The 17,026-nt window shown below is 56.5% G+C and overlaps 2 protein-coding genes across 6 annotated transcripts; one reads left to right on the top strand and one right to left on the bottom strand.

Annotated features, from left to right (window-relative positions):
* Nucleotides 1–6,512: 6,512 nt before the first annotated feature.
* Nucleotides 6,513–7,834, bottom strand: LOC116074431 (collagen alpha-1(I) chain-like). Its single transcript, XM_031347008.1, has 3 exons — nt 7,695–7,834; nt 7,407–7,616; nt 6,513–7,348 (listed from the first exon to the last, which is right to left on the bottom strand). The coding sequence occupies exons 1-3, from the start codon at nt 7,832–7,834 to the stop codon at nt 6,694–6,696; spliced, it is 1,005 nt and encodes a 334-aa protein (XP_031202868.1). The 3' UTR covers nt 6,513–6,693.
* Nucleotides 7,835–9,261: 1,427 nt separating this feature from the next.
* Nucleotides 9,262–16,383, top strand: Brd2 (bromodomain containing 2). 5 transcript variants are annotated; one of them, XM_031346582.1, is made up of 13 exons: nt 9,591–9,938; nt 11,172–11,475; nt 11,708–11,799; nt 12,051–12,188; nt 12,577–12,715; nt 12,811–13,025; nt 13,126–13,500; nt 13,909–14,037; nt 14,218–14,463; nt 14,561–14,823; nt 14,922–15,226; nt 15,425–15,547; nt 15,704–16,383. In XM_031346582.1, the coding sequence occupies exons 4-13, from the start codon at nt 12,078–12,080 to the stop codon at nt 15,835–15,837; spliced, it is 2,040 nt and encodes a 679-aa protein (XP_031202442.1). In that variant the 5' UTR covers nt 9,591–9,938; nt 11,172–11,475; nt 11,708–11,799; nt 12,051–12,077; the 3' UTR covers nt 15,838–16,383. The 5 variants fall into 5 exon arrangements, with proteins under 5 accessions (XP_031202437.1, XP_031202442.1, XP_031202438.1 ...); XM_031346581.1 differs by lacking the exon at nt 9,591–9,938 and adding an exon at nt 9,978–10,091; XM_031346577.1 differs by lacking the exon at nt 11,708–11,799 and having other exon boundaries at nt 9,262–9,938.
* Nucleotides 16,384–17,026: the final 643 nt, after the last annotated feature.

Below are 17,026 nucleotides of genomic sequence, written 5' to 3'. Positions count from 1 at the left end.
GCCCAGGGTTCACACATCCTCAACAAGCATTCTCTCTGGGAACACAAACCCAGCCACCCACCTGGAATTCTAAACCAGAATCTGCAAGTGTTCCGCAGGCAATTAGACCAAAATTCTGCCGGTCTCTCCGCCCCTCCCTCCTCCCCTCCTCAAGCCTCCCAGGCCATTCTTCCTCATGGACCCCTCTCTCTCAGCTGCTCTCTACTGATCTTCCCTGGAGTTCTGTCCTTAACTTTCTTATTTATGGATACTAAAATAAGGATTTCACAACATTTCCATGTTTCATGAAACATTCTTGCTTAAAAAAAAATCATTTTAAAAAATGTGAAACCGAACAGGGCGGTGGTGGCGCACGCCTGTAGTCCCAGTACTTGGGAGGTAGAGACAGACCAGCCAGCCTTTCTGAGTTCCAGGACAGCCAGGGCTACACAGAAAAACCCTGTCTCAAAAAAACAAAAAAGAAAAAAATGTGAAACGATTCTTAGCACCCGGGACACAGGAAAACAGTGGGCTGGCTTTGGCCACAGGATCATACTTTGCTGAATGCTGTTCTATGCGTGGTCAGAATTAGGATGCAAGCCCCAAATGCAGTCACCTTTCACGTCTTGTGCTTAGGAACTGTGGCCAGGTACTAAGGACTTTGTGTTCCACAAACAACAGGGAGTCGGACCTTCTGGGCAGACAGCAGAAGCGAGTGGGCTGTGTGGGAGGGCTTAGGAGCAGGTGTGGCCAACTGGGTAGTTCCTCAGGGCGGGAGGAACCAGGCAGAGGCTCCAAGTTCTCCACAAAGAGCAGAGTAAGAAGGGAAGCCAGCCTTCCGTGCGGGCTAGCTAACCTTTCTCCACCCCTGCAGTCGGATATAAATAGCAACAAGCCCAGCCATTTGTAGCTAGTCTACCAACAATCTCCACCAAGTGTTTTCTAATCCTCCCCTCCCTGCCAGCCCAACCCAGTGTGCAGCTGTGTCCCCCACTGTTACACCTGCTGAAATCCCTCCCTCTCAACCTGACACCGTTCCTCTCACCAGCAGACTGTGAGCAGTCTGCACGTTTAGCACAGTTGGCCTGCCCTCTCTCCTACTTGGTCGGAGGCCCTAATGTGCCTGGAAGCACTCTCTAGTCCCCGCCCCACCCCTGCCACCCCCACCCCCGGTGTCTCTGGGTCCCCTTCCACAGCTTTTCTTCCAGCTGCTTTGTTTTTTCTGAGGTACAGTTGTAGCCCGGGCTGCAGGAAACTGTATGTAGCACATGCTTTGTATTCAAATCAATTCTCCTGCCTCAGCCTCTCAGGTGCTGGGATTATAGGCGTGAGCCACCACACCTGGCTTTAAGGACTCCCCTAAGGCTTCATCTTCAACCTTTGTCCTTCTTGCTGAACGCAATTGCCCTGAGCGGTATTTATGGCCTCGCTCCCTCCCTCTCAGTCATCTGCTCAGTTTTCCAAACTCAACAGAATCACACAGGTTCTGCTCTGGAATCCACCCTGACATTCCAGCGCCGTGGTCGCCTCCACTCGAAAGTTGGGCAGCTCCAGTTCTCAGGCAGTTTTGGCTGAAGGGAATCATGTTCCTTCTTGGAGTAAAAATGCTACCTGTTAAGTCAACTTCAGCAGAATACAGCAAAATGAGAGGTGTTTCTGGCATGGAAGCCAACCAATTCTGGAGGCCAATCTGGTGATACATGCCAGAAATCCCAGCACTGGGGAGACGGAGACAGGAAGGTCACGAGTTCAAGGCCAGTGTGGGCTAACAGACACTTGCTCAAAATGGAACAGAAGAGGATGGAGAGGATGGTTAAGAGAGGAGAAAGGGAGGGGCTAGCCGTGGCTAATGGAATTTATAAGGCGTCACAGGATAGATACTGGCTCAGCTTGTGGGACCTGGAGAGTGACCACAAGGGCCCTGAGCTGTCACTCCTAGACCGAAAAGGCCTCCAGTCTGTGTCAACTTTCTCATTCTTTCAGATTGGACTGGTTCAGCTTGAATTAGGTATGCACCCGTTAGACTACCATCCCTAACCTCCTCAACTCCCACTACCTTCAACAAAGCCAACTGCACGAGATCACTCTAGGCACACAGGTTAGGCTGAGTCTGTGTGTTAGCCGGGTGTGGTGGGTCACACCTCTAATCCCCATGGCACTACCACAGACTAGGGGCACCCTGGTCTACACAGGGGCACCCTGGTCTACACAGGTTCACTCACCAACACTAATTAAGCATTTCACAGATCAGTTTAGAACTCTATCTTGCTCCCTTCCAGCGCTCGTAGAACCGCTGAGCCATCTCTCCAGCTTCCCCCACCCCTTTTTAAGAGTAGCCATCACTTCTCCCTGTTGACCTGGGCCCCCAGTCCCTCTTCTCGTAAAGCCACCAGGACTCCATGATGAGTTCCAACCTCAGAGACCATCCACAGCCAAGTCGAGTCACAGGCCTCACAGGATAGGTCCCTTCCTGTGAAAGCCACGACCGTACAGCTTTGGAAAGTGAACACCTGCATAAATCAAATACCCACATTCAAGCCACGGTGTCTACCAAGGGACACGTGACAGACGAAGTGGCACCGTCACACACGGGATGGTGGTGGGCCACCTCTATGGACACGGGTGCCTCCGCAGTCTCCTGAGGCATGGCTATGATCACCATGCTCCACTTACCAGCTGTTGTCACCATCGCCACCACATGCCATTCCTAATCCATGAATGGATCTTACATGGAATTCTGTATGTAGACCAGGCTGCCCCTGAACTCGAATCGATCTGGATTGAAGGTGTGCGCCACCATGCCAGGCCCAATTACCACTCTTTTCCCTCTCCCAACTATTTGAGAGGGCAAACCCAGCTACAGCTCCCATAACCACAATCAACCATGCCCACCTATTGCGATGTAGTTACCCACTATCTTACTGGATGAATCCATTATCCTATATCTGGTGGTTTGAATATGCCTGGCCCAGAGAGTGGCACTATTGGGTGGTGTGGCCTTGGTGGAGTAGGTGTGACCTCGTTACTTTGCTGGAGTGGGCGTGGCCTTGCTGGAGGTGTGTCACTGTAGAGGTGGGCTCTGAGACACTCCTCCAAACTGCTTGGAAGCCAGTCTTCTGTTTTCCTTCGAAACAAGATGTAGAACTCTCAGCTCCTCCTACACCATGCCTACCTGGATGCTGCCACGTTCCTGCCTTGATGATAATGGACTGAACATCTGAAACTGTAAGTCAGCCCCAGTTAATGTTGTCCTTATGAGAGTTACCTTGGTCATGGTGTCTGTTCACAGCAGTAAAACCCTAACTATGACACTATAGGAACAAGAGCACAGGCTCAAAGTGCTGACTTGTTTTAAAAGCAGGGTCTCTAGGATCTACTACAGCTACCCTAATACTTAGTAAGTAACCCAGGCTGACCTTGAACTCCTAATCTCCAACTTCCACCTCCCAAGTGCTGTGTATTTAAAAGCAGGCTCACCACCGAAGCTTAATCTCTGACTCAAAGCTCAACATAATTTTTCCTTCTTAAAAAGCTTATCTACTGCCAGGCAGTGGTGGCGCACGCCTTTAATCCCAGCACTTGGGAGGCAGAGGCAGGTGGATTTCTGAGTTCAAGGCCAGCCTGGTCTACAGAGTGAGTCCCAGGACAGCCAGGGCTACACAGAGAAACCCTGTCTACCTTAATGTAAACATCACCTTAAGGCTAACTCTCAAGTATCCCTCCCTAGTCTTCGATTCTTTGGTCCCAATCCTAGACCTAGAACTCTAGAGCTGTGTATGCTGATAACACACCAATCAGAAAGTAGACTGTAGGTTCAAATCCTAGCTCTGCTACTTAGCAACAGTCTGATCTTGGACAAGTGATTCATCATCTTTCAGTTTCCTGAGAAAACTAGAGGCGATGCCAGGCGTGGTGGTGCACACCTTTAATCTCAGGAGGCAGAGGCAGGTGGACCTCTGTGAGTTCAAGGCCAGCCTGGTCTATACTGAGTCCCAGATCAGCCAGGGCCACCTAGTGAGACCCTGTTCACTCACATTCACACACACACACACACACACACCCCACAACACAGTCTCACCCTCAGGATGAAATCCCATAGTAAGGAGAAGCCGGCGCTCACACTTCACTATAAAGGTAAGATCATAAGTGGAAGTGGATCCACATTAGTCAGCTTAACTTAGGCGTGGAGAATAAGCTGTTCGCAGATGTTGCTTTAAGTGAAGGGAGAGCTGACCCCCTGGAGGAGGAACATACGTGGAAAGCACCGAGACAAAACCCAAGATGACATTGACACGTGACCCATCTGGGAAACTGTTCCCTGAGCCGGAGCAACTGGCCAAAGGGAGGCTGGCCGCAGGAAGTAGACCTTTCCGACAACCATGGCATTAACACATAACACAGGGGCAGAGTTCTAGCACAGGTCAAGAGGGAAAGCCCAGGGCGCCAGCATCCAATGCACAATTTCAGGGCGGTGGAGGAAGCTCAGTGGCAGAGCACTTGGACATGTGGCTTCATGTGACAGCCAGGCCTGGCCACTGAGGCTTGAAAGTGTGGCTAGTACCGCCGTGAAACAAGTTTAAATAGCATGTAATATTGTTTTAAATTCAGGTTGCTACTGTGCAGGATAGTGACTTAAGCTGTTAACAAGTCCAGGTGATCGCCTGGTTATTTAGGACACGAGGAAGGGAACGGTAAATCCAGGTGGATATAGAGTTGTAAGGTGAGGACATCCGTGACTTGGAAGCTGCTGCCGAGTGACACGCAGTGGGTCTGGTGCCCCGTGCAGCCCACATCAACTCTGAGCATGCTCCAGTGTCCGGGGTTATCCAAGCAGGAATTGTTAATAGGAGGTTCCGCTCCAGAGAACTGTCTGATCTAACGGTGGGGTTGAAAGGCTTGAGTCACTGCAGATGACGATGTTAGCAGTCCAGACAAACTGCAGGAACCAGCTACCCAAACGTACAGAAGGGAGACTGGGGGGTCGGGGGGAGTGGGATGGCCCGAGCAGTGTCAGGGTGAAATCAAAGGTCAGATGAGAATTCAGCCGTGGACCCTAGGGTGGGCAGCTGGGAGGTTCTAGTAAGTAGGGTGGTGAGGAGGCCACACTCCGAAGTGGGAAATAAGAGAACTGGGAGGTGACAGTAGGAGAGACTTCTAAGTCCAAGTCCTGCTGTGCAAGGGAGTTGAGAAAGCCACGGAGTACTTACTGACCCGGTAGGCACCGAGTAGGATTTTCTTTTTGGCTAAGACAGCAAAATGGACAGGAAATAGGTTAACAGAGAAAGGTCACCAAGTCAAAAGCAATTTCCTTCAACTGAGAAGGAAAGAAGAGACATGCCCTAGTCTACACGTGGAGAATACAGGTGGTCCGGCGGTGCAGAGTGCGAATCCAGACCATCCCTTCAAAGACAAAGGCAACAGAGAGAAACGCGAGCTTCGCACTTTGTCAACTGTGTTACGGTTTTAAGTTGCCACCCTAAACTTTAATAGGACGAATTCAAGGCCGACAAACTGAAACTGGTAGGACCGGTCACAGAAGCTGACAGAGTACAGACAATGTCAAGGAAAGAGCCACGATCAAAACGAGCAGCGGGAGCTTCACGTGAAATGGTCTACCTGCACACGATCAGACAAAGAGACGGTGGCAGACTTCGAAGAAGGCAGGCTTCGGGTACATTTTCAATTCTCATAGGGGCGAAGAGCAGCTTACGGGGTTCGAGGAACCCCCACCCCGACTCCTGCGGATTAAGACGACAAGTCGAGCGCGCACCCCCAAGCGGACCCCACCGTTCCGTGCTCGCCCTGCAGCCCCGCTGCTGCAGCCAGGCCCCCGCACGGTGCCTCCGGGGACCGCGGCGCGGGGTCGCACCGATTCCCGTCGGAAGGTGCCAGGCACCGCCTCAGACCGGAGCCGGAAGAACCTGCTCCCTCGGCCGCGGTCGGGAGGCGGGGTGGGGGGGGAGAGAGGGAGGCCATCGGGGCGCGGGCCCGCGCGCTCCCGCCACACCCATCGCGCGGGGGAGTCGGCCCCGAGGCTCGGGACTCACGGAGCCTGCGCACCGCGGCTCCCCGCGCCGCCCCCCTCCCATCCCCCAGACCGGGCACACCCTCGCGCATGCGCTCTTCGCATACCGGGGGCTGCGGCAGCCATGCTGAACCCGTACCGAGAGGCGAGTGGGGGGGAACGGGGGCGGCCGCGGGCGCGCGGGAGGCCGGGGGGGCTTGGTGAGCCCGCAGCCTCGGCGGGGTCCGGGGTCTCGGGACGCGGGTCTGGCCTTTGCGGCCCCCGTGACCCCCGTACGCTACCCTCGGAAACCTCGCCCTCGTGGCCGTCGGGGGGGCACGGACACGTGACCCGGGCCAGCCAGTCCCGGTGCTGCTGACGTGGCCGCGCGGCCCCGATGCCTTCCCCCACCCCCCGGCGGCGAGGGGAGGAGGGAGGGAGGGGCTGGGGGCTACGCCCCCTCCCCCAACGCCGTCGCGGCTTCCGGGGGGGTTGACACCCCGGATTCCGTGCTCCCCCCCGGCCGGGCGGAGGGCGACTTTGGAGGCCACCTCCCCCCCCCGCGGCTCCCGGATCCAGGTGAGCAGGGGCCCCCGGGGCGGGGACGCCGTCACTCGCTTACACGCGTTAAGTTAAAGGTGGGGAGTGGGGAGAATTCTTGGGGTTCGTGAGCGGAAAATAGAACCCCAAGGGGGGGCAGGAGTTGTCTCTCAGACACCTGACAGCCAATGGGCGCGTGGACCGGGGCCAGCCCGGCAGGGCCGCCGTGGGGGAGGGGAATGGCCAACCTCGTGCCTGCGTCCCCGTCGGAGGGCACCGGGGCGAGGGTGGCGTGGGCCCCCCGGCACTCGGCCCCGGGGTGGGGGACAGCAACCTCGAGCCAGGTGAGATGGGAATCGTTGTTGCTTTTTGGGTTTTTTTTTGGACGGGGGAGGGGAGGGCGGCCCCGGTAGGCTGGAGTGGGAGCGTGGGGGTCGGTGGGGGGGTCGTGGGGTGCGCGCGGGCTTTGGCCTTGGCAGCTCCGGCTGTGACCGGCCGCGGTTCCCTGGCGCCGGCTCCCCCGCCTCCCCAGGGACTCCCCCGGGCTCCCTTTGTGTCGAAGGTGGCGGGCTCGCCGCCGTCACATGGCGTGATCGAGGCTCCCGGGCCTCGATTCTGGGGGGCGCGCGGCCTGGGTGCGTGCGGGGCTCTGGGCTGCCCCTCTGCGCCCCGGGGTGCGGAGCTCGCCTCCCTCCCCGCCTCCCGGCCTCCCCGTCTCGGGTTTCTCCGGGCGGCGTGCTCTCCGGCCTCCCGTCCCCTCCCCCGCCTCGAACACTCGCCTCCTTGTGAGCTGCGGGGGAGGGAACGGAACGGAAAGGAGGAGAGCGTTACTTTTCCAAATTACTGAGCTGCAGCGGCGGCCGCGGCCTCCCCTGTGACTCACGTGGGGGCAGGGAGGGCTGGGGACGACTGGGGCGCAGTGATTTTCCGGAATGCAGGGGCCCGGGAGCGGCGCCGCCCCGCAGTGCCCCGGCTCCCCGAGTTGTCACCCCGACCCACCCCCCCACCGTCCGCTGGGCTTGGGCCCTGACCCCGCCGCGAGGCCCGGGTGCAGGGAACCAGTCCGGAGGCCGCCGGCTCGCCCGCCCGCCCGCTAGGGGGAGGGGAGGGAGAGACGATCCTCCGACTAAAGTTGCTGTGTCATTGCCCGCCCGGGCGGGGCCGCGCGCACTCGGGCGACCCGGGGCCTGCTCCCCGCCGGGGAGTGCGGGGGTCCCCGCTTCCATCCCAGGCGCGCTTCCCCCGTGCGGGGTGGGGATGGGGGGGTCCTGCGCTAATCGCGCGGCCCGGAAGACGAAGCTCGGCCGCCATGTTAACATGTATGCGGTGACCGAGGTTCGAGGTCGAGGGCTAATGTGGAGGGAGGGTCGCCCGGTGGCAGCCCCAGGACCCAGGCCCATCGGAGCCGTAGTCCCGTAGCTCGGCGACGGTGAGCCCCTCGCCGACTTCGGTCGCCCAGACGTGCACACACGCCTTCCGAGCTGGGGGAGGGGGCTGGGGGCCAGGCACGGGTGTGTTGTGGTGGGGGCCCCACGGTAGCTTTAGCCATCTGACCTTGAGACCCGGTTGGCGGGTCCAACACAAAGTCTGGTTTCCAGAGTCCCGAGACAGTCGGGGGGGAGGGGAGAGACGGCTCCCAAAATGGCTCCCGCCCCTCCTCGGAGGCGTCCGGCCGCGGGGGGAGGGGAGGGAGGGAGGAGGGCTGCAGAGCAGCGCCGCCGCCGCCTCCTCCCCCTCGGCTCGCCCTCCTCCCTGGCGCTGACCGATGGAAGAGGCGCTCCGTGGGGAGGACGGCCGGCCCGATGGGGGAGGCGGGGGAGGGGGCGTCGAACGGCGGGCCGACCTGGGGCGGCGGGGCCGCGCGCTGCGCCCGCTCTCCCCGCCCCGACGCCCGGGAAGCTTGCAGAGGTGGGTCTGTGGGGCGCGGGGACGCCCGCCGGGTGCGGTGCAGTGCGCCCGGTGAGTGCGCGGGAGGGCAGGGTGTGGCCCCGGGTCGGCAGACCCGCACGCTCGGCGGTCGCGCATCGCTAGGGTGGAGGGTGTGGTGTGTTTTTTTAGGGCAGAGCGTGGCCCTTTTTGTTGTTGGGTTGCTTAGGTTCGGGGAGCAGGGTTGGCCTCGGGTCCGCTCCCGGGTTACGTGGAGCGGGTCGGGGAGCCCGGCCACGGATGGCGTCGCGGGGGAACCGCGGAGCGACCAGCAGGCCGCGGCTCCTAAGATGGCGTCTGTCTTCCTTGTTTCAGAGTCTCCACTGCGGCTGCCCTGCAGCCAAGAACCTCGGCCCCGCCCGCCCGCGCGACCCGGCCCGGCCCCCTGCGCGCCGCCAATGGAGGATCTCCGTGCCGCGCGACCAGCCCGCCAGCCCCGGAAGGCTCCGTCGAGGCCTGGAGGTGGGGACGGCCTGTGGCAGGCCCCGGGGAGATGGCGCCTACGGCGTCCGGCCTCCCCGTCTCTGGCCGGGCCGCCTTGGCTCTCAGCGGCACTCGTCCGCCAGGCCCTCGCCGCCTTGGAACTGGGAACCTGTGACGTCATCCCGAGAGGACCAATAGGCGAGGCTCCCGCGGCCGGGCGGCCCCGCCCCCTCGCGCCGGTTCCCGGAGGCGCGTGAGCGAGCGAGCACGCGCAGAGGGGGCGGGGGCGCCGCCGAGCAAGGTGGCGCGCATGAGCGGCGAAGCTCCGCCCCGCCGGCTATATATAAAGCGCTGGCGCGGCGCTCGGCGGCGCCATTTCGCGCTGGAGTGGAGCAGCCTCTAGGACGAGCCGGAGCGCCGTGCCCGCCGACCCGAGCCCTGCAGCCGCCGCGGCCCGCCCGTGCAATCCGCGTCCATCCGCCTGGATAGGGCCTCCGGCCCGCTCCGTAGCCGCTCGCCCCCGACAGTGCAGACCCCGCAGAAGCCCCCGCGGCGCCCCGCTCGCCGGCCCCGCCCAGTCCTCGGAGTCCGTCCACCCCTCTACTCCGCCCTCGAGAGGATTTCAAAGATGGAGGCGGCGGCTCTCTGAAACCCCTCGCCGGTGCTCAACCGCCCCCATCGGAGGTCCGCCGGGGCTCCCCGGACCCCCGGCCACGGGCGGCGGGCCGGATCAACGGCGGTGTCCAGTGCCGGGGTCCGCAGACTGCGTCGTTCCGTGGCTCGCCGGCCGGCGCAGGCCGCCGCCATTTTCCTGCCGGCGCCGCCTGGGGAGCGCGCCAAGCTGCCGGCGCTGTGCGGAGGACGGCGCAGCAGACAGCGTTCGCGCCGGTCCCGCGGCGAGGCTGCCGCCTGGAGGGCCCAGGGCAGCGGCCTTCCCCCCACGCCCCGGGTTATGCTGGGCCCGGCGGTGAGGGGAGCCCAGGCTACCCGGACTACTTCGCGCACCTGAGCGGCGGCGGCGGCGGTTCCCTGAGGTCAAGATGCTGCAGAACGTGACTCCCCACAAGTACGTCTCCCCTCGCGGCCGTGTGTGGGAGGGGGGCCGGGGGGCGGCGTTCCGGGGAGGCGGGCGGGCGGGCGCGCTTCCGCGCCGCCGCAGCTGTTGACGCGGGCTCGCGGAGGGGGCTGCGACGGTTTTGAAGCGGTGGCGGCGGCCCAGGTACTGCGTCTAGGCCGCTGTCAGTTTCCGCGCCGCGGGGACGCGGAGGCCACCTCGGCCGGGGCGAGCTGGAGCGGGGTGGCGGGGGGTGTGCGCGGCCTCCATTTGTCGCCGTGCTTGTGGGGAGGCCTCGGCGACTTCGGCGCCCGTAGAGTTGCCATGGTGACAGCTTGAGGGTGTACTGGGGGGATTCCCGCAGGGTGGGGGGATCCATCCCCGGGAGGAGGTTTCCTCGCCGTGGCCGTCTCGGCGGTGGGTGTGTTGGGGAAGGCTGAGCTCCATTCAGCGGGGAGGAGGGTGGGTCGGAGACTGCCCACTGCAGATGTAAACAATGAGATCTGCAGCTAGTGTCCCGGCCCCGAGGAAACACGGGGCCCGACTGACCCTGACCCCGGGAGCCTGCGTGTTGGCGGGGAGGACCCTCTGTTAGCCGTTAGCCCCAGCTACGGTGGGGGGCGAGGGACACTGGGGGCATGCTCTCTGACTCGGGCCTTGCTGCCGCTGACCTTGACTGTGGGGAGCTTTTTCTTGTGCCTCTTGGAGACTGGTGTTGATACTTTTTGGAGGTCTGGCAGTTATTACAGAAGGGCAGACGTGCTTCCTTGCGTTTTATTTGGAGTTAAGAGGTTGCTTTTCTTTCTGGTTCCTCCTGTGGTCTTGGAACCCCGAGACTGAGTTCTTTTGAGATGTGTCGGTTTTGGAGATTTATTCTCCCTTTTCTTCCCCTGGCTTCTCTGTCTGAAACAACCATGGCAACCATTAAGTCCCTAGCGAGGGTGCAGCTTCACTTTCTTAGCTCCACCCATCTTTGCTTCAGATTCCTCTCCATAAGGCTGGAGTTGTCATGTGACATTGGTTTTGTATTTATTTTAACCAAGCAGCTCGTCAAACTCGGTTGTGAGCCCGATAAAAATGGGCAAACGCTATTGAGTTTGGATTCCTGGTTGGTTGCAGCACACTTCACCGTGCACCTTATGTCAGCCAAAGCCTGGCTTTATGGGGCTGCATAGTGCGAGTTAGCAACATCTTCTTGGTCTTTCGTGGTATTGCCACATCTAATTCTGCTTCCCCTTTTTGCAGGCTCCCTGGGGAAGGGAATGCAGGGTTACTGGGGCTGGGTCCAGAGGCAGCAGCACCAGGGAAAAGGATTCGAAAGCCTTCTCTGTTGTATGAGGGATTCGAGAGCCCCACAATGGCTTCTGTACCCGCTTTACAACTGGCCCCTGCTAATCCACCACCCCCTGAGGTGTCCAATCCCAAAAAGCCAGGACGGGTAACAAACCAACTGCAGTACCTGCACAAGGTGGTAATGAAGGCTCTGTGGAAGCATCAGTTTGCGTGGCCGTTCCGGCAGCCTGTGGACGCTGTGAAGCTGGGTCTGCCGGTGAGTAAGAGGCTGGATTGGGGGCAGGATGGGAGTGAGCTGGAATGTGTGAGTGGGGGTGGGCTACCTAGCATAGGTGCTGCGGCCCCTAGGGAGTTCCCATTCTCTTAGCAAATAGCCACCAGAGTTCTGGATTCTTGGTCCTTTGTGCTTGTTAATCTCTATCTTGGCATTTCTCCTCTTGCCTCCATGTTGTGTCCCTTAACTTTTGTGCCCTGGCTCCATTTTACAGATTCCCACCCCTGGTTGGGAGAGGACCACGGTGGCCAAAATTCTTAGCTTCTTCCTTTCCCTCATGCAGCCCATGGATAGCCATCCCCAGAGGTAATGTCACAGGATGGGAAGTTTCCAGAGTGGGCGGGAGGTGGGTGGCTAGAGAAAAGATACCAGGGACCCCCTAGTGGGAATTAACAATCTAATTTTTCTTGCCCGTAGTTTAATTGGGGCCGCAGTGTGGGCAATACTCCTTAATGGCTAGGGTGTGTGTGTGGTGGGTGTGTGTATCTTTTTCCTGTTGGTGGTTGCCCTAGAATAGACATTTTCCTGTGGCTCTGACCTAGGATATTTTTCTTTAGGATTATCACAAAATTATAAAACAGCCTATGGACATGGGGACTATCAAGAGGAGACTGGAAAACAATTACTACTGGGCTGCCTCAGAATGTATGCAGGACTTTAATACCATGTTTACCAACTGTTACATTTATAACAAGGTAAGTGTACGTGGCAGCTGATAAAAGGCAGTACTCTGGTTTTTAGTCCCAGCACTGCTGGAAATGCTATCCAACTAGATAAGGTTTAAGAAGGCCTGACCTCCAAATGGTGCTGTTAGATGTGTTCCTATAATTAACAGTTTTTTAAGTAGAACACATTTCATATTTGGGGATGGTGGCCCTGTTTCTCAGAAAGCTCCAGAGATCTGAGAAAAGCGGGACCTGTAACTCCAGGCTCTGCTGTGGTGGTTTCAGGTGGTGGGGCTAGTTTGAAGGAGTGACCTTAAGGTACTAGTGAGGATGTGATGCCCTGGGGCTGGGAGTTCTTTTGGAGATGGGATAGGTGGCCTATGCTAGCAGTTGAACATTTTTGTGCTTGTTCCTGCAGCCCACCGATGATATTGTCCTAATGGCACAGACACTGGAAAAGATCTTCTTACAGAAAGTGGCATCGATGCCACAAGAGGAGCAAGAGCTTGTGGTGACCATCCCTAAAAACAGCCATAAGAAGGGGGCCAAGTTAGCAGGTAGGAAGTGGTGACCTGAAGATAAGAAAGCTGTTCAGGTGACCTGAAGATAAAAATGAGCAAAAGTTAACTTGTTTTCTGTTACTGTCTTGTAGCACTCCAGGGCAGTATTACCAGTGCCCATCAGGTGCCTGCTGTCTCTTCTGTTTCGCATACAGCCCTGTATACACCACCACCTGAAATACCTACCACTGTCCTCAACATTCCCCACCCATCAGTCATCTCTTCTCCTCTTCTTAAGTCCCTGCATTCTGCTGGACCCCAACTCCTTGCTGTATCAGCAGCTCCTCCAGCTCAGCCCCTTGCCAAGGTATACATCAGTAGATTGATTGTGCAGGATGACTAGGAAGAAAGGGGTTAAAAGAATTATGGACCTGGAATGACTGATTCCCTCCATCTTTCTACTACAGAAAAAAGGCGTTAAACGGAAAGCAGATACTACCACCCCTACACCTACCGCCATCCTGGCTCCTGGTTCCCCAGCTAGTCCTCCTGGGAGTCTTGAGCCAAAGGCAGCTCGGCTCCCTCCTATGCGCAGAGAGAGTGGCCGTCCAATCAAACCCCCACGAAAAGACTTGCCTGACTCGCAACAGCAACACCAGAGCTCTAAGAAAGGAAAGCTGTCAGAACAGTTAAAGCACTGCAATGGCATCTTGAAGGAGTTGCTCTCTAAGAAGCATGCTGCCTATGCCTGGCCTTTCTATAAACCCGTGGACGCTTCTGCTCTTGGCCTTCATGATTACCATGACATCATTAAGCACCCCATGGACCTCAGCACTGTCAAGGTACCCACTGCATGGGGCAGATGGGATGCTCAGGCAGTGGTTGGAGTCTAGGAACCAATAAAGCAATATCTATCCTTACGGGAACATGGCAGCTTTTCATTCTGTATATCTTATAAAGTTGTACAAGGTCACATACTTTGAAGTCCTTGTTTTTTACAGTAAAGATAAGAGTTGGGTTAGGGAAATGTGATGGGAGAGAGATGGCCTTGGTCACTTAGAAATGTTTTCTTCTAGACATAGATATTTCTTCAAACCTACCCCAAATCCTTCGACTTCAAACTTGAACCCCAGGGCACAGATCCTTAAGGTCATCCCCACTTGTTTCAAGAGAGGGCTGCTCTTGAGTCGGGTTGGCAGGGAAAGATGAGACTCTGCCTGTGCAGCTTCTCATGCTGCCTCCTTCTGCAGCGGAAGATGGAGAACCGTGATTACCGGGATGCACAGGAGTTTGCTGCTGATGTACGGCTTATGTTCTCCAACTGCTATAAGTACAATCCTCCAGACCACGATGTTGTGGCTATGGCGCGAAAGTTACAGGTGAGTGTAAAAGCTGCAGTTTAATTAACCCCACAGTTACTGCAGAATTTAATTCACTGCAGTTTAGTTCTTGCTGTGCAATTAAAACTTGTAAGACTTTGCCATTCCTTTATCAAGTTGGAGCTAATGTGCTGGGTGGCTGGGCATGAAGCACAGTTTTGAGTCTGCGTGTCTTTTTAGGATGTATTTGAGTTCCGCTATGCCAAGATGCCAGATGAGCCACTGGAAACAGGACCTCTGCCCGTCTCTACTGCCTTGCCTCCTGGGTTGGCCAAATCCTCTTCAGAGTCCTCCAGTGAGGAAAGTAGCAGTGAGAGCTCCTCTGAGGAAGAGGAGGAGGAGGAAGAAGATGAAGACGAGGAGGAGAGCGAAAGCTCAGACTCTGAGGAAGAAAGGGCTCATCGCCTGGCAGAGCTGCAGGAGCAGGTAAATCATTGTTGTGTCTTTAATTCAGTAAGAACTTGGATGGTGTTGATCCCAATTGTTTCTTGGTCTTTAATTACTTCCCCCTATTCCTGTGTAGCTTCGGGCAGTTCATGAACAACTGGCTGCCCTATCCCAAGGTCCAATATCTAAGCCCAAGCGGAAGAGAGAGAAAAAGGAAAAAAAGAAGAAACGGAAGGCAGAGAAACACCGTGGCCGAATTGGGATCGATGAAGATGACAAGGGGTCTAGGGCACCTCGCCCACTACAGCCCAAGAAATCTAAGAAAGCAGGTGGTGGGGGTAGCAATGCTACTACACTCAGCCATCCTGGCTTTGGGACTTCTGGAGGAAGTAGCAACAAGTAAGGATTTAAGACAGTATCTTTAGGGTATTGTGTCTATTTTAGGGTATAAGCCACCTCTGCATGGTGTAAACTCAAACTTTTTCTATTACCCACAGACTACCTAAAAAGGCTCAAAAGGCAGCCCCACCTGTCCTTCCCACTGGCTATGATTCAGAGGAGGAAGAAGAAAGCAGGCCCATGAGTTACGATGAGAAAAGACAGTTGAGCCTGGATATCAACAAGTTACCTGGGGAAAAGCTGGGTCGAGTCGTACATATCATCCAAGCCAGGGAGCCCTCTTTACGTGACTCAAATCCGGAAGAAATTGAGATTGATTTTGAAACACTCAAGCCATCCACACTTAGAGAGCTTGAGCGATACGTTTTATCCTGCCTTCGGAAAAAACCCCGGAAGCCCTACAGTGAGTATCAGGTGGTATCCCTCAGTTAGTTACTGCTCCACTGTGGTAGTTCTGAGGGCAGCAAGGGTGTGTAGGGGTCTGGGTGTGTGTTTGTAGCAAGCAGTATCCAGTATGAATGGGCTGCTTCACTCAGGAATGAAAGTTGGCAACACTGGAAAGAGTTGGGGCAATAGAGTGAGTCCTGACTCTTCCCTGCAGCTATTAGAAAACCTGTGGGAAAAACAAAGGAGGAACTGGCTTTGGAGAAGAAGCGGGAGCTAGAGAAGCGGTTGCAGGATGTCAGTGGACAGCTCAACTCCACCAAAAAGCCCCCCAAGAAAGGTATTTCAGACTACTAGACATTGTATTCATCTCTCTCTCTCTGTTGCATACTGGGACTTGAACCCAGGGCTGTCTAGCAACTAGCCCTTGTGACTACTATTGTTCTGCTGACAAAATGAAAATGTCACACCTTGTACCTTTAACTTGGCTTTACAGTGAGTGAGAAGACTGAATCCTCTGCGCAGCAAGTGGCAGTGTCCCGTCTCAGTGCTTCTAGTTCCAGCTCTGATTCCAGCTCCTCCTCGTCGTCTTCATCTTCTTCAGACACCAGCGATTCAGACTCGGGCTAAGGGGCCAGGCCAGATGGGGCAGGAAGGCTCCGCAGGACCGGACCCCTGTACCACCCTTCCCCACTTTCCCCTTGCTGTGACGCTTCTTCATCTCACCCCTCCATAGGAGAGCTGGCTCTGCACTGGGGAGGAATGCAGGGACATGGACAAAATAAGATTGACTTTCTAGCCCTATTGGGTGTGGTGTCCCTGTTGAGGATGATGGGGGTGGGGCAAGGGCATGGGTGGGAGTGGGTATAGGCCTGGCACAAAGCCCCTTGAGCTGTAGCTGTCCTGTTCACTTCTAAGGGCCCTGTTTTGAGGTTTTAATTTATTTAAGCTAGGTGGTAAGGCTGGGGTGTGTAGCGCCATGGTCCTCCCTCCAGCCTCCATGGGGAGGGAAGAAGAGGGAGCTCTTTTTGTTTTTTACATTGACTTTTTTTTCTACTCTTCCCTTTTACTTCCACTCCATTTGGGGCCTGGGGATTTTAGTCACCTCTCCAGTTGGCCCCCAGACTGTCTTTTCTTTCTTGATTCTAACTTGTAAATAAAGAAAATATTATTGAAGTTTTGAGGTAGTTTTCTTAGTGAGATTTGTTTCTGTGTTCAAAGTGGTGATTATTATTTGGGGTTGGGGTTGGGTATGAATGTTCTGCATATCCCGTATCCCCCAGCTGCTGGGTATTTCCTTCTGTGCTGGTTTGGAGTTCTGCCTTCCACAGCCACTGCCTTTCTGGATTCAGCCTGGCACTGGGAAGGGGCCAATGCCTGCTGTCTCTTATATCCCAGTCCAGCCCTCGTGGTCTAGATTGGAAAACTCCCAGGACAAGTGTCACAGCTGGTTGGAACTGCTGGTTTAGAGGGACAGGGACGACCAAAGGGCAGGTTGGTCTGACAGATAAGTAGATATGAGGGTGGCTGGGGTGTGGGTGAAACAAGTCTTGAGTCTCACTTTGCAAGGCTCCAATACTCACCTCTAGGATTGCTAGACTGTTTTTTATGTACACAGGACAGCGCAACATTAGACACAAGATGTGACTGCAGCAAGACAGCTTTCTATGGTCAGAAAGGGGCGGGGGGGGGGGAGGTTAGAGATGGTAGAAAAAAAAGGCTTGTAGCCAGGCTGTGGTGGCACACACCTTTAATCCCAGCACTTGGGAAGCAGAGACAGGCAGATCTATTGAGTTCCAGGACAGCCTGGTCTACAGAG

Source organism: Mastomys coucha, unplaced genomic scaffold (genome assembly GCF_008632895.1).
Source record: "Mastomys coucha isolate ucsf_1 unplaced genomic scaffold, UCSF_Mcou_1 pScaffold3, whole genome shotgun sequence".
Classification (NCBI taxonomy): domain Eukaryota; kingdom Metazoa; phylum Chordata; class Mammalia; order Rodentia; family Muridae; genus Mastomys; species Mastomys coucha.
Note: the sequence above shows the minus strand (reverse complement) of the source record. Positions and strands in the feature narration are given on the sequence as shown.

Coding starts and splice junctions, on each gene's coding strand:
- LOC116074431 (XM_031347008.1), bottom strand. CDS start 7,834: ATGGCGGCCGAGCTTCGTCTTCCGGGCCGCGCGATTAGCGCAGGACCC. Junction 7,617..7,694: donor GCAGGCCCCGGGTCGCCCGA/GTGCGCGCGGCC, acceptor CCCTCCCCCTAG/CGGGCGGGCGGGCGAGCCGG. Junction 7,349..7,406: donor CCAGCCCTCCCTGCCCCCAC/GTGAGTCACAGG, acceptor GGAAAAGTAACG/CTCTCCTCCTTTCCGTTCCG.
- Brd2 (XM_031346577.1), top strand. CDS start 9,913: ATGCTGCAGAACGTGACTCCCCACAA. Junction 12,189..12,576: donor ACTGTTACATTTATAACAAG/GTAAGTGTACGT, acceptor TTGTTCCTGCAG/CCCACCGATGATATTGTCCT. Junction 15,227..15,424: donor AAAACCCCGGAAGCCCTACA/GTGAGTATCAGG, acceptor TCTTCCCTGCAG/CTATTAGAAAACCTGTGGGA.